The sequence below is a fragment of the Plodia interpunctella genome, chromosome Z (assembly GCF_027563975.2).
Source record: "Plodia interpunctella isolate USDA-ARS_2022_Savannah chromosome Z, ilPloInte3.2, whole genome shotgun sequence".
NCBI classification, from domain to species: Eukaryota; Metazoa; Arthropoda; class Insecta; order Lepidoptera; family Pyralidae; genus Plodia; species Plodia interpunctella.
The window spans coordinates 999,748-1,016,709 of NC_071324.2; the positions used below are offsets into that span (position 1 = coordinate 999,748).

At 35.9% G+C, this 16,962-nt stretch overlaps 1 protein-coding gene across 23 annotated transcripts in view; it reads right to left on the bottom strand.

Annotated features, from left to right (window-relative positions):
- Positions 1-16,962, bottom strand: part of LOC128683299 (uncharacterized protein) — a 171,815-nt gene that overhangs the window by 87,841 nt on the left and 67,012 nt on the right. For 20 of the 23 annotated variants that reach the window (XR_008406270.1, XM_053768761.1, XM_053768758.2 and 17 more), the window contains 4 exons: positions 10,067-10,206; positions 9,324-9,419; positions 7,028-7,199; positions 4,464-4,662 (listed from right to left, as the gene is read on the bottom strand). Coding sequence is in view for 22 of the 23 variants with exons in the window: in XM_053768761.1 (XP_053624736.1) it covers positions 4,464-4,662; positions 7,028-7,199; positions 9,324-9,419; positions 10,067-10,206 (607 nt within the window). In the remaining variant the exon portion in view is untranslated. Of the gene's footprint in view, positions 1-4,463; positions 4,663-7,027; positions 7,200-9,323; positions 9,420-10,066; positions 10,207-16,081; positions 16,675-16,962 lie in introns of those variants that run through there. The other 3 variants (XM_053768780.1, XM_053768779.1, XM_053768765.1) reach the window with 3 other exon arrangements.

The following is a 16,962-nucleotide window of genomic DNA, read 5'->3' on the forward strand; positions in this document are numbered from 1 at the left end:
ACCAACAGATGGCACTAAAATTAATAAATACAATAATGAAACTTGACAGTGTAAATATAAAACTTGCCTTTGTCCAGCAGTGGGACTCATAAATAGGCAATAAAAAAAACCATTAATTCTTAGCGTTTTTTTTTTCGACGAACGTCGTGTTTGTACAAAGTAGCAGAGCCACGCCCCATTGCTCAGTCGTGATCCGTTGCCGTGACGCACCAAGTTGTGGCTCCGTTGTTTTCTATAGATTTTGTCAGTGATATACGTTACGTATGTCGGAAATCTATACAATTTCTACGTTGTTCTGCGTTGATCCGTCAACGAATGGCAGCGGAGCAATGGGACATGGCTTTTACATCATCGAGCGTGAATGAAAGTAAAATTTCGTTTCAGGCGGCTTTTGAAACAATTTTTTTCTGTCGGTTCAATTAAAACATGTAAAAGTTTTCGAAACCGAATGATTGGGAAACGTTCGGGGATTGAAATAAAACTGTATCCGGGATTTCAAAAGACCGTATTTGTTACGTAAGCTGGAACGGCTTGTTCCGTATTCATCCTATGTCCCATTCATCCTACTCATGTTTCGTCTTCCATCGCCTGTCTCACACCAACAATTGTATGCATTGTTCGAGGCACAATCTTGGCGATTGAGAGATTATTTTTATACCTTATGCCATTCAGATGTTATCCATACGTTTATTGAAGAATCTTTGCTTCGGAATAAGTGAGGATCGATTCGGAATGAGCTATCTTTTAAGATATTTTATTTATTGTTCGAAATAATAACTGAAATAAATACTGATAAACAAACGGTAAACTTAATGCTTAAAGCATTCCAGCTAACTATTAGGAGAGATAGAAAATTTTGCGCAGCGAAAATTACACGATATTTAGGTTGAGTTAGGATGGGATGATTACGGAAATGGGATGAGTTAGACGTCAAATTAATATAATTAAATAATTAATATATATTGATTTCAAATTAATATAAACCAGGACCACAAACCTCTACCATCTACCACATTGGTTAATTTGGTTATGTTGAATTGTCATCTGGATTAACTTCATCGCAACGTATACATTGAAATTTGTTGTTCAAATTGGAATAATCAATTAAATTCTCGATCTAAACAAAATGTGCCCATACTCGGCAATGACATTATTTATTAGTGTGGAAAAAATGTTACATGGTTTCAATCAATATGGCTGTTAGTCCCAATTAATGCAATTATTCAAATTGCACGTCTTTGCCTAGCCGGGTGGTGAGGTGTGCCTAACACCTGAAGGCCTACCACGACACATACAATTACATACGCTGTCTCTTTTTACCCGATTGCAAAGGAAGGTATTTCGCCCGTACACACATATAGTATAAAAAAGAGAGTACGTGTTGACGAAATGTTGTGCTGTGTCTTGTTTCATGCTCGGCTCCAACTATGGTGACATAATTAAAGTATGTAGTGAGCGATAATCCAGTTTCTTCCTCAGCCATTTAATGTCGGAACCCAAGATTCTCACTGCCTCTACTGTGCGCGGTGTTCGAATTTTTTACTTGACTACTGACAAGAATATCATCCTTGTCTATTGACAAGGATGATATTCTTGTCAGTAGCAAAATTGTTATGATTATTAGTGAATACTTTTGTCTAAAAGTCAGCGGCGCGCGGGTTGAAGTCGACGTCAAAGTTGACTGGTGCAACTCACCCTAAAAATGTATATTCCAAGTGAAGTTTTCAAGATAGCTCAGTAGTTCTCGAAAGGTAAACCGAAACGCAATCTAGAAGTTTGCTACAATCAGTTCATATTCATCGCTATGGGCTCTTGTATTTAAAATTTTATATTCTAATCTGGCTGCTAAGAAATATACAGTCAAATATACAGTTGAAACGTTTACATTAGTATTATTATTTAATTTATACTCCTTATAAGACCGTTGGTTCTTCCAAAAATATATATTGCTTGCAGTTTGCTACCATTCCTACAGGCAACTCATCATCGTGGGGTGCCATCTCCGAATTGAAGTTTGGAGGAGCATACGGAAACCCTCGCGGCTTTGGGCCGCTATTTTCAGTTAGTTGTATCTAATTTATTATAATTATATAATATATTACATGCAACTATGTATACTATTGTGTCATATCTTTCGCCGTAGACTATGAAATCGGCAGGTGAGGTCTGGCATCGATAGCGAATATTGTTTAGGTTTTTGATGGTCTACAAGTTATCTTATGGGGCCTATAGAAGTTTTAGAATATACAAAACAGACAACGGTAAATTTTTAACATGTTTATGTAAGAAAACAATGTTTTTAAAAAGCGGTAGTTCGAAAATCGAATCACATACGAGTATATAAACTTCGTCCACCGATTGAGCTCCCGATGTGGGAACTCCTTAACGGTTTACTGAGCAGACGTGATTCTTTTTGTCACGCTTTGGAACAAGATTTCACTACCGACAGTAAAAGCATTGTGTTAAATATTTGCATTTTATTATAAAAATATATATTTATTATTTCTCTTTAATAGTTATACTTTAGGAATGCAAAATAGTATTAGTAGTATAGTGACCTTGGAAGACATCACTATCATACAAGCAAAAGTGTTCTTGGTCGTATTTTGGGCAACTGATTGTACTGTAAAGTCAGGTCTAGACCCCTTAGACTATTATAAAGATCAATGTCTTTACGATAAGGCAATAGCGAAGAATTTGCAATTAATTTGGGTAGTGTTGTGCTGTTGACTGTACTACTTAATATGACCAATCCGTGTTATGTGTCATAGATATAGCACATGTTAGACACTGCTCAGTCTTTAGTACATGAATATTCGATCGCTTCCTAATCCCTGCTAGGGAAAGTGATGCACAGATTAAATAATTGTAGTGTCGAGTTTAAGGTTGTAATAAAATGATAATGATCAATTTTACAGTTACCTTGGATTTGCTTAAGGCGTGTTCACATCCATGCATAAATAATTATTACATGAGAACAACTTGTCGGCAGGTTGAACATGGCTTTGTGGCTTGCGGTATGGCCATTTGCATGATTATCCAATTCAAACAACAAACAAGAGAGGATATTAGCACCACTTTGTCTGCTTAACTCATTTACGGACTAACGACGCGACCCGGCTTCGCATGACGTCTATAAACTGTCGGGAATAAATTGTGAATAGATGTAAAAATATGCGACGGCGTGGTTTGAAAGAAGAAAGTTTAGAACCAGACAGACGCGCAGTGGTGACTTTATTTTCTATTATGTAGCGATGAAGCACCACCATTCAAGTTTAACATTTGTATACAGGGTGATGTCTTATACATTGGTATTATTTTATCTACTTGCTCAGTTTATGGTACTGAACAACTTTTCGTATGGAAGCAAACTTGAAACCGCGAAAAAAAAATCAGCTGATTGGCTTTGGTTTTTAATTGCCTATGGCATTTAATTTTGTATAGAACAGCATGTAGACAAAATAGTGCCAATGTATAAAAAGTCTCCCTGTATAAGTTTAGATGTGTTTTCTTTTAAATTTTGTGCAATGAAATTTTTAATAGATACAAAAGAAATTGTTATTTCGTTAAACATGGTCGTGTTTTGTTCACGATGACCTAATTTCAATATAAACACATATTTTTCACATACTGTTTATGAGACATAGAGGTATATATATATATATACATAACAAAACTGATATTTTAGGTTTGTTGATTAAATATATTTTTTAATAAAGAAGGGAAATTAAAATTCTATGAATACAATAACACGCTTTGACAGTAAACCCTATCGGGAAACGATGAGGGACTTCAAAAGGAATAAACATCACATCGTCATTACTGAGCATTGTGACTCCAAAGGGACAAGCGAATCCAATCTTGTCTGAAAGATTATATTCGATATTATTCAAGATTTAGGTGAGCTGCCTGGACAAATATTTCAGTTTTGCATGTTGGTTTACGTCATTGTAAAATATTCTTTTAAAGAAATTATAGTTGGTAAAATAGGCTTAGTTTTTTTCTTTTAACACTAATTTGTATTATACATGTTTTTTTACAAGAATGACAACAAAATAGAATGACAGAGATCGCCCATAAATCATTTCATAATTGTTACCCAAAAGAAATGTTTACGGAAAAGGCAAGTTATATTGAATGATCTCTATCTGAGTGGTAAGTCAACTTTTTTTCGGAAATTTGTGGTAAGTCAACTTTTTTTCGGAAATTTGTGGTAAGTCAACTTTTTTTCGGAAATTTTCGAACGAAGTGGGCCTATATTAGGTACCTACGTACATAACTTAAGAAAGCATTACTGATCTGTCATCTTATCAGATGTCACAACATATCCTTCGAAGAGCCATGGATGTGCATCTCCCTCCAATAGGAGACTGTCTGTGAGTACACACATGCAGTAGCATTGTGAGCTGCTTCGGGAAGCTTCGCACGAAGTGGGTATACCTATGTATGGAAATATCACTGACCTGTCATCTTCGAGCTCGTAGAACATGTCCTTCGAAGAGTCATGGATGTAGATCTTCACCAGGGGACTGTCCATGTACTGCATCGTGAGCTGCTTCGGGAAGCTTCGTACAAATAGAGCCTTGACCGTGTCGATGGATGTTATTTCATTCGGTAAGAGAGCACGTTTCGTTTCGTTCCGGTATTGCAGAAAAACAAGTCCTGGGAAACAAAAGAGCAGTTTGTGTTTATAAAGAATTAAAAAACATATACAACAAAAAATTATAAACCGCGAGACGCACTGGCCGGTTAGATAAATTTGACGAAAAAGAACTTACATTTAAAACGTTATTAAGCCCTTTTAATAAGTTCCATGTCTTAGTTGTCTTACTACACCTTATTATTAAGTTTATGTCTTGTACCAAGTTCAGATCAAAAGTTAATCATACACGTGCAGTTGTTTATGAACTGCTACAGATTCAGTTCATGTAATTTCAGCTCCTCGAACCTTTTCTCATCTCTTCATAGTTTTCAATAATTACATTTCTTGTATTTAATTTAAACGATGTAAATTTCGAACATCAATACGGATGGGTTTCCCCACCGAAAGAATCGTAATAATTTGCTATAACATAGACATTAATCAATGACCAAATTAGTTTTTTCAAAAAAAAAACGAATTTTCTAAGTTCAAAATTTAATTGTTAAAAAAAATCCCACAATATCATTTAAATTAATAAAAATTACCGGATTAAACTAATTTATTTAGATAAACTAATTAATTTATTTAGAATGATTAGGTTATTGGAATTCCAATATCGGTAGATAGGTCCTTAAGATCAGGTCCTTTGAGGGAAGGCAACTCCTAATTACACATTATATCCGCGAAATCGTCGAATATATCTAACAATATTACCAAAGTAGGCCTTGAGTATAACATAATTGAGTAAAGAGGGTGGTATTCATAAGCATTCTTTGTCTAATAGGATTATTTCAAGGACTTTTGATGTTGATGTAAATAAATTTCCAATAAATATATTATTCTCCCATTTTATTAAAGAATTTGGAGTACTTCCTCAATTAACTTCTAGTAATCACTTTTTGTTAATATTTGATATTTTTTTGAGAAACCACCTTTTTTTGTTTCTCAAAAAGATATCAAATCTTATTATATTTTTAACAGAAAGTGATTACTAGATGGTTACTTTCTAACTCAACAACGTGTTTCCGAGTTCGAGTTGTTACCGTGGTCTTTTTCCCAACTCCTTACCTCAATTTCACATTCTCCGGCATCCTTAAAGTAAATGCTCAGATCTTTCAGCGTTATTAAAAGCGAAAATAACCGTATTTGCATATTATTGAACTACGAGTAGCATCAGAGAGAAATTTTAAGTTTCCTTTGTAGATATGTAACAAATTTTCTCTCGAAGTTATTGAAAAAGTTGATATCTTGAACACTTTTAACGGGAGTGCGATATTATTGCTTTGAGAACTGAATTTAACAACAATTGGAAATATTTTGAACAACTGGAAAAAACAAATTTTCACAATATGTTAGACTAGAAACACCTAAACGTTGCAATAAATGACTTGTCGTGGCGGAATAGTATTCTCAAAGTGATCAAAATGTACGTTACTAATGATTGGAAGAAATTTTAAGAAGCTTTTTACAGTTACATAGACGATAGGTTTTAAAATTTATATTACTAATCAATCAGTGTCCAATTTTATATAAGAGAAAACAGATGTAGATGTCGGCATACAACAACTCTAAAATCTCTCAATTCATCTCATAATTCTAAAATCAACATCTCCCTGAATGAACAAGATTTTCAGCAAGATAAATTGTGGCATATTTTTAATTGGATTGGAAGTTGCGCGATACTCTGTCGATACGTAATTTGCTTTCTGCTTATTGTAATTGCACACTGAGGTTTTCTCTTGGGGCATCATCAGAAGGACTTACTTGGAACTAGTGTTGCCACTCGACAGACTGTCGTAAACGTTTGGATAGACTATCGATAGTATGGCCTTTTATGATTGAAACTATCGATACGCAACGTTATTCGGAACCCCCTAGCACGATCATCTACTGCTTAAACAGATTACATTACAGAGAGCATGATTAAATGTAAAAAATATCTTCTGGATCCAACAAAAACTTGGTTCATAAAAAAAGTTTAAGTGTGCAGCGTCAGGACCATTAAGCGGGATGAAGAAAAGTGAACAAATTCAAATCTAAAACTCGTAAGGACCTTTGCCTGGTTGCCTTTTGCTAAGTACTCAGAAAGATGGGTTTCCACCCACAGTATTTGGCTTTGTGGGTATACCCACAAAATTCCGCGCAATGCATCTAAGTATTAGTCGAGTTTACATCTGTCCATTTAGGAATGAATAGGCAAAAATCGCTGAAATTTCTTTGGAAGATCCGCTTTAGACTTAGTTTAAATATATTTTTGACGTTAATAAGTGATATATATCCTAAAAAGAATACAGAACTTTTTCATAAATACTAGGCGTGGCCAGCCATATTCAGCAGTTCAGAGCAGAGAAAATAGCTAAGAAGGGACTTTTTATGAGTACTTACCAAGGGGTCTTTCGAGCGTTTTGCTCGGCGTTCGGACAACGGGAAGTGACGACCTTTGCTTGCCTCCCCTACGGAAACCAGTCGAAGCTGTCTCCACCTCCGACATGATGCCAGGGTCATCGTCGAACAACATGGCGTTGGACGGTGGCGGGTAGCCTCGTGGTAAGGGAGGCTACAACAAAAATTACTTATCAAAACTATTTATGAACACAACCTAATTTCTTTGAGAAAAGAAAATATTACGCGAACATTTGGTAAACAAACATGTGAATGATGCACAAGTTTTCTTCTTGTTTTCTTGTGTTATGGCTCCATCGTTCGCCAAAACGATGATTTTGCCAACGTCGCGGTTAACAAAAAGCACGGTATAACAAAAAGTATGTAAAATAATACTTAAATGTTACATAAATAACATCAATAGAGTAAAGCGGTTGACATCTCATTAAGACACATGTTCAGTGCACAGATAGAAGAACATTTATGTTCTTACGTCTGTGGTTCAGTGTGTAAAATAAAATGCCAAGATGCACAAGTTAATAACATTTGCAATGCTATAACTTGTCAATGTCAAATTACACCTAAAGCTGGTGCCGCACTCTGGTGTGATTACATCGCAGTGTAATAACAACAAGTAACTCATCAGAAGAACTACACAAATGAATATAATATTTTTTTCTATTTTCTGTCGTGCTCAAAATCAAAGTCCAATTTTTATTACTTCTTCGCCCCAGCAACCATCGCACTTCCATTACAAACTCATAATTACAATTCAGATAAATTAAACAACAAAACCAACCAAATGAAACAGAATATTAATCAAACAACCAAAGGGAAAAGAAACACGACATGTGGCTCTTTAGAACCGGTCAATAGCCAACGAATCATGTACACATTTCTAGATTTTTCAATTTCCATGAGCGGATAAACCAATGAGAAAACAACGTCAACATTGCCCTGCCAAAAACATAGAAGCTGGAGACGAGCATTGAAAAATACTTGGAAATTCTTTTAATTGACTGAAATACATTGATTGGGTTACAACGTGTAACTTATTCTGAGTTGATCGTGGGCCTTGCGCTCATAATACAGACCCTTTGAAAGCGGCTTTGACTGCACTGGTAATTACTGAGTCTGTGAAGCTTCCTATTGAAATCACATAACGATCACCGGGAAAGGCATATCAGCAACTATAACCGTAAGCCCACAATGTGAATCCATCATATTTGATTCACTTAGTCATATGCTGCGCTTTTAGATCGATCTCGACGAACGGTTGGACATTTATTTCAAACTCTGTTTTCCGTTTTTCTTATTCGCAAAATGTAAAAGGTAGTACTGGCCACTGACAATGTTGCAGTATAATTTAAAATTTGCGTTCGAAACTTAAGTTTTTTTTCGCTCGAACAGGTTCCCCGCAACTTGCATTTGTGTTTCGTATTTTCGATTTGAAAACTTTTACTTTGTCAGTATCGAATTGAAATGGGGTGACTAGAGCTGTTGGTAGGGTTGTTACGAATATCAGAAACCTCGATTCATGCTGATGAACATACTCGATACTCAGTTAACATCAGCAACGATCGATGATGTAATGATAATGATATCGATGGTACCTTAATCGCATCGCAAATTGTGTCTGTCGGTAGACTGATGAGAAAAGTAGACCGTTCCGGAGGGTTTTAAGTATAATTATATGTGATCGCAAATTTTAGATCGCAAAGCAGCAAAGGCAAAATAAATATATAAAGATTTGTTAGTTAAACACCACTATACTAATTAAAAATGGCCAACTCTTAGCAGAGCAGATGGAAATAGCCGGCTCAATTGAATCGCTAATCATAACAATTGAACATTACGTCATTTTAAGCTTTAGTGCGCAGAATGGGTTTTGAGAACTAGTTTATCATTACAAGCACTTCCATACAGAAATAAACAGGAAGTAAAACTGACGCTCCAAAATGCGGTTCGGATAGAAAGTGAACTTGAATAAAAATTTGGATAATTGCATTTGAATAATTCGGCTTGCAGATGTCAACCCTATTTAGTAATTATTTTATACCCCAACAGCTGTCGAGGCCGTGAATACACCTTTAGTCGCCTCGTACGATGACACGGATAATATAAAAGCTGTAAGTCCACACTACGACCTACAAAGCTATTAATTGAAAATCAAACTTGGTAATGATTAGTGGTTATCGATGGAAATGTTACGTATTTTCCTTTCTGTGCGCAAACACAAACTCGTTAGTCGAAAGCAGAGGTTAACAAAGCGGTTAGTTAAACCAGGGTGACCTCGTACCTTTCTCCCTTGGGGGTCTAAGGCTTTGGCTTCACGGAATTTCGTGACGGTAGCGTACTCTGGAACGTTCATAATATGTCTCTCGGTTGCGTATTGCTGAGAAAGTTTAAAAAATAAAAAACAAACACAAAATAATAAAAAAGTAAACAAAATATGACATAAATAAACATAACATGAAAATATCATGACGATATTAAATAATCATAACATAAATAATTATTATAATTTTTTTTGACGTCAGTTCTCTTGCACAGAGAGTATTTTTTTTTATTTACTGCACAATTCTATTCGGAAGAAATGTACTATGAAAGAACATAAATTTCTAAATCCTGTATACTTGGTTTGGTGTCTGAACTGGCAATTTATGTGGGAGAAAATAAATTGTTTTATTTTGTTTAGAGCTAGATTTCTTTTAAAACTGAGTTTCTGCTCACAAAATTAAAGCATCATCAATTAATGTAAGAACTAGGTTTTTGTCACAGATTTTATCGGCGTCACTTAAAGGTCGTGTCGTTAAACTCTAGGGAAAGGCTGTCTTTTTAGAAAATTAATGCAGTAGATAAGAAAATATGTAAAATTAAAATCAATTGCAAAACCTACGGAAAACAACGGAGAGGCAAAAATTATGAGTTTCGAACAAATATGTTTTCCATTGAAACTCGTTACGAACTAGGATGATAAAGTCTTCGACCGCATCTGGTTACGGAAGATAGTTTCGACGACAGCTGAAGGGACCAACTTACTTCTGGTTGACCATTTCCACCCGTGTGGTGGGGGTGCGTGTAAAGATGGTTTCCAGCGAGTGTATGGCGTCGTGGGTCGTCACGTCGTGAGGTCCGGCCCCTAGTGGGGCCTCGGCTTGCTTCGCCGTCCGAAAGACCTCCTGAGGAAATAAAATAGATCAATTAATAACATGTTTATAATATAGGAAACAAACATATTATTTTATGTCTGAGACGATGTTAGTCCGGTAGTTAAGATTCGAATCCTATACGTGCCATAATAAGCTTAAGTATAAGCTTAAGTCAGATTTATATACCGAAATTCACGGTATATAAATCTGACTTAAGCATAATAGAACCACTAGCTCCCGGTGAATAAAAACATCGTGAGGGAACCTACATATTCGTTGACTATTAAGTTCCATACGTTTTCCGCTGATAGCGGTAGTAATAAGTCATGTGACAAGCCTTTTCCATGATAATTATATATATGACCAATGTAAATTATAACCGTGGAATTAGTAGGTTCTCCGTACAATAGTACCTACTAATTCCATGGTTATAACACACCCGGATTTCAGATAAACTCTGGTTAAACAAAGTATTTCAGTTGTAATGTTCAGTTGTTCAGTAACATTTCGCAGGGGCTTAAAGTTTGCAGTTGATTAAAACTCTCCACAATAGGGCGGCAAAGGGCAATGCGTATGCACATGCAGACAGGGTATGCACACGCCAAACCAAACCAAAGGATGAAAGTACAGTCAATCGTAGTTTTAATTCTATGGTAATAAAAAGTAATTTTAAATATTTTCACATTAATTGCGGTGCTGTCAACTGTACAGTCAAAAGAATATTAAATTACCCTGTATGAACCTCTATGGCGCGGTAATAGTAACGAGTCTGCAATACATTTCGGTAGGTTCATGTGCTGTTGACTGTACTTGAAAACTAAATTCTAAATCCTTTCCTAATTCTCGTTTTACCCTGTTCGTAATACAGAAATCCGTTAATGGAAGCACCCGGAAACATATGTTGAAGGTTGATGGGTGTGAAATGTATTTGTAACGAAACTAAGCTCGAAACCTACTAGTCTTGTAAAACTATCGATAGTTTAACTACCTATGAATGACCAATATACCATACCAATATACAATATACCCATGAAGCTTTAGGTAAGGCTGGAGAAGTACTCCCAAGAGTTTTCTGATCCAAAGTACATTTGATGTTCAGTTTGACAGTCGTTGGCTCAAAGTATCTATCTAATTCATTCTGCACGAGCAAACCCAAAGAATATCCAATGACTTAAAATTTTAACTGGTTACGAGAAAAGAGAAAATTTTCTTCTTTTGTAACCGGTTACAAAATACAGTTATATAGGTCGAAAGGATGAATAATTATTTTTATGATTAGGTATTTCACTAATTTTATTGTTACTATAAAAACAATTTTCAATTGTTACATCAAAAAAAAATTACATTTTACTCATCCATGGATGTTGGATATGGTGCTAAACATTGGCTGCCATAACTGTCGATATAACGACCTCACAATACTAATAAGTCGTTCTCCTTAAGCCCAGAAATATTACACATATTTCATTTCATTAACAACAAACATCGACAGCTGTGCCTCGATATAACGACCTGACAACAGGTCTATCTTAAGCCCAGAAATATTAGGTATATTTCTGATCGAGCAACTAACATCGACTGCTGTATCTGTCGATATTACAACCTCAAAGCACTAATCAGGCGTTCTTCTTAAGAACCCAGAAATAAACCGAAAAACCTGAGGGTAAAACATTCAGCAGTAAAAAGGTCTATAGACCTCCTTCCGTCTACGACAACCTTATCTTAGGCCATCCTTGTTCAGTTTTTCCCTGCTTTATTTAACGGCGTATCTTACTGCCGAATGTTTGACCCGCCCAGTGACCCACTGCTGGGTAGTGGGACATAGAGGGCTGCAGTTGATGATGATGACAATAACAAATGGAAAATATTGCCTCAATGATGTATGAGTAAAACGACTTGGAAGAAAGCGATAGAAGGAAATGTTTACAACAAGAAGCTACAAAACGCTCACAAAATCACACTTACTTAATGACAATCAATTGGGCGAAAGTACTAAATACTAATCAACTTTTAAAGCAAAAAAATGAGTATATTTCGCACTACTGCGTGCTGGCCGGTAAGTAGGTTAACCAAAAATAAACACCCTACTTATGCGCTTACGCAAACGCGAATGAAACGCCACTATCTTGCGCGTACTATCTTCGGAATGTACTGGATTCAAATCGGGATCAGCAACTGTAGTGCGAGTTGTTAATTCACGCTTCACTATCGAATCTTTTGATACACAGTCAACCAATCACATTGAAGTATGGTTGTCGTTGCATCACATTGTCGGAATGTGGATGTGTCTCTGCAAAAATTTTTGATAGATAAGTTAGACAAGCGAATTGCAAACCCGCACTACAGCCTCAAAAGACACTATGCGCCGTTCAGCGCACCAATTCTAATGGCACAGTTTTTTTTAAAGTGGCTATAAGAGCAATGCCCTATTGCTTCGTTGTCACATTGACGTCCGCCGGTTCCCTCTGTTGTGGGTCGAGTCGGGAGATTCCCTTTATTGTGGTTGAGCTTCGCGATGGCTGACTCACGCGTCAACTCGTGAACAGGTGCTGCCGGGAGGAACTGGTCAGCTCGATCATTTATTAATAGTTTTTTTTGTTTGGTTAATTATACATATATTTTTCCTTTCATCAGCACTTGATTACAATCATAATATATTTCAGTATACCTTTTGACCATGTACTTTATTGTGTACTTACATTGTTATATTACTGATAAAAAATATACATATATTTATATTAAAAAAATGGTAAGCCCTTCTGGCATAATAGGGACCAATACTGTTTGAATGAGTTTCTTTCGGCATTTCTTCTCAGCAGTGGTCGTTCCGAAATGCTAGTATGACGACGAATATGACGTGAGAAAGTGCCTGTGAAGGCCTAATTTCTGAATTAATATTTGATTTTGATTTTGATTCCGTTAACGGTTCAACGCAGAACCAACGTGAATTTTGTATGGAGTTTCAACGTACGTCAACGTACGTCAGTGTCAAAACAACATATGACTACACGTTCCGGCTCCGTTATGCTTTGTTGTTATCCATATCGAATCTCCACACATTTTCTTCGTTAAACTAACGGAGCACGACTGAGCAACGGGGCTGCGCTCTAATCGCAAAAATTTCTGAATAGATACATTTTTCACTTTGACATTGCGAAACCAAGTTCAGCCATGTTGTGTTTTGAAAGTCGTCGAAAGCGAAATGGTAGCAACAGGTGTTAGTGAAAAGTGCATTCGACCTTCCATCAACGGTATGGTTGGAAAGAGAACAAAGATCTCAAAATGGAGCACGTATATAGGAGCTGTTAGTTCCGCTGTTTGCCGACAGGTGTCGCTGTACAAGAGTCTACGTTTGTTTTAGCGCTAATGATGTTATTATGTGCCTGTCATCATATTCTAATCCTTGTTATAAACAAAATTGATCAAATCAAATTTTTGCTATGCTAACATACGAAACAGTTTATTATATACAAGCGAGCCGGTGCGGCTTCGCTCCGTTGAAACCATCATAAGTTATAAACCCAAAAATTTTTCTACCATTTAGAATAACCCGCATCAAAATCCGTTGCGTAGTTTTAGGTTATAGGGACAGACAGACAGCGGGAAGCGTATATAGTGAAGACTAACTATAGACAACAAGTTACAGCTAATAAATACATTCTAGTCAGTTTACTTATATGTTTCTTCTCATATTTTTTAAATATCTTCTTCAAAATTAATATTTTATAGTTTTATTTCAATATGGCGTGTGATCCAACATAGAATAGGAAAACTCCCTATCATGGATGTTGTATGAAGCAACTAATGGACATGGCTATAGCTTTTACAATTTATAGGCAACAATAGTATTCTCAATCAGGGTTGACGTGAGGCAGGCGGCCCGTCATAAAATCACAGCTGAAACTACAAAGTTTTCAGGTTGCTAATGCTACCGAAAAGAAGAACTCTTTCTTATGCCAAAGTCTTCTCTCAGAAGAATGCTGATACTAATGAATATAAATAGAATGCTGATATAAGAATATTACAAATTGTTTGGGTAATTGGAGCCAGCCAGGGATTCAAAAACAATATCTTTAATAAGTGTAACACATGAAGTGTTTTACATCTGTTACAGAATTCCTGTAAACCCTTATTTCGGTGTTTGAAACATGATATATACCCTTATATATCCTTAAACTATAACAGATTCATATACGTAACGTATAAATACAAATAGATAAGTTATTCGAATGTGGTGTTCAGATTGTATTTATGTTTATTAACAGAAATGCAAAACAGTATCCATAATATTTTGAACGCGCGGACTTACAAGTTTGATTTTTTCACAGCTTCAAGGGACCATCGACCCGAATATTTCATGCGAACTTCATCTTGATACGTTTACGCGTCCCAGATAAAAAGGTCTTTGAAATCGATTCTTTAAGATTACATTTACACTAATTGGAAACTTGTAGCCGTCGGTTATGTTTATTATTAATTTTTTAATATGAGTCCGTTGTTTTGATTCTAGGTCTTGGATGTTTAAAATATAGTATCGTTGAGTCAGTATCCCGTAACACAAGTCTCGAGCTTACTTTGGGGCTAGCTCAATCTGTGTGATTTGTCCTAATATATTTATTTATTACTTATTTATTCATTTATTTTGATCTTGTAATTAAATTATATTGTAAAAGTATTTTGTAATTTTGCATTCCTCCGCAATAGGTGAATAATAATAAAATATAGTATATGGCATATTGTATATTAAATGTAACACCTTTTTATGTAGGTACCTATCTATTTTCATGGACATAAATATATTTATTGATTGATTGATCTATCTGGATACCCCAGACCCAAATTGGAACCACTGTGGTCACATTCAGATACAGCATTTAAAACGTAATAAAAAAATTATGTTCATCCGTTGATGTCCCCTTGTTGAGTTCCAAAACTAAAACTGGTAGCCCCATTTTTAATAATATTTCATATATCTATTGTTACTACTGTGTGGCCAATAAAATCTTTACCCAATTACGGGTTGGATTTGGGTAAACTTTGTTTTACATCTGTCATTTATTTTACATTTGTCATGCATTTTATTTGACGACCTCGGTAAAGTGCTTGCCTCTGAACCGAGAGGTCCCGGGTTCGATCCCCAGTCGGGTCATGATGGAAAATGATCTTTTTCTGATTAGCCCGGGTCTTGGATGTTTATCTGTATATGTATTTGTTATAAAATATAGTATCGTTGAGTTAGTATCCCATTACGTAAGTCTCGAACTTACTTTGGGGTTAGCTCAATCTGTGTGATTTGTCCTAATATATATATATTTATTTTATAACATTAAAATATTAAATTTAGGCTGACAATGTCCAAAAGACTAGTCTCTTACAATGTCTAATGTCCAGTAAAGAGTCCAGTGTCCTTCCATTGTGCCCAGCAATGGGAACCACTTAGAATTAGACAATTTGTCGATTTCAGAAGTTAAAACTTGGTACAAAGGTCGTCTGTATGGGTACCTTACTCTCTTCTGTTTCAACCGTGCTTGCATTGCTGTATTTACAAGAACAAAGTTAATAATAACAAAGACCCTCTTCCACTAAGAGGGTAACATAGCGCTCGTGTTGCAGGCGTCCATAGGCTGCGACGACCTCTGTCAATCAATGTAATATAAAAATGATTTTAAGAAATTGAATGAAAAGACGACAGTGCACTGCTATTTACGTAGGGAACAAATACCAATGCAATATTGCTCCTTGCTCCCACCTCCCGCCAGGGTCAGCTCTGGCAAAGTGGTAATCTCAAGAACAACAACTGACAACTAGGGACGCCGATGGCCGTGCGAAGTGGAAACAAAAAAGTAGGAAAGCGGTTATAGATGAGTGTACGGCAGTATGACTAATAGAAGATGAAAATTCTTACCATGAACTTGCTCCTCTAGCTATAAGTCCGGACTTGGTGTCTGCGTAAATTTGGTCTCGCGGCCAGGAGCCAGTGTCGGCACTTTCGTGCCGTATAAAGTGATATCACACGAGTCTTCCTCACTGGCCGAGGAGAGACTGTGTGACGTTGGTGTACTAATATATTCGTATGTGTTAGATCATATAATGACTCCGAACTTGAAGAAAACAGCGAGTTCAAATCCGGGAGTACTAGGGGCGAGCGCGCGGGTGGTTTACATATGATTGGTACAACATTTTCGTTAAAATCATTTACGTAAAAAACTCGTAGCTCATTATCCGACACCGGCGAAGTCCGTCCATCACTGTCACAAAACTACACAGAAATTTTATAATTAACAGAAATAATAATGGCTAAACAAAAAATACCATGACTAAAACAAATACTTACAGTGCGCTTGGCACAACAACAATTAAAAGGGTTAAACATTATGAAATTAAAGAAAAAATGTCAAAATCAAAATAAGATGATTCGTTAGAAAATTAAGTGGACAAATTGCAAAGTTTAGTTTCGAAAAAAAAACGCGAGTTTGTGGTCATTCCCACAGCGCGCACGTTTTCTGACTGAAACAGTAAACAATTTTACAGTTTACTAGGTATAGAAATAAGACATATAACTCAAACTATAGTTGCCTATTTGCTGTCTCATCCCAACACCGCGTGTAAGAAAGAAATAGATATATTTCAAAATTAAAATCCCGCTGTAACAAACCATTCCTAAATGTAACAACTGCATTTAACATCCCTGTGAAACTAAACTTTATGTGCCCAAATTTAAAGTCAATATTACTATGAATTTACAACCTCTAAAGGATGATCATTGAAGACACTTTTAATGTGAAA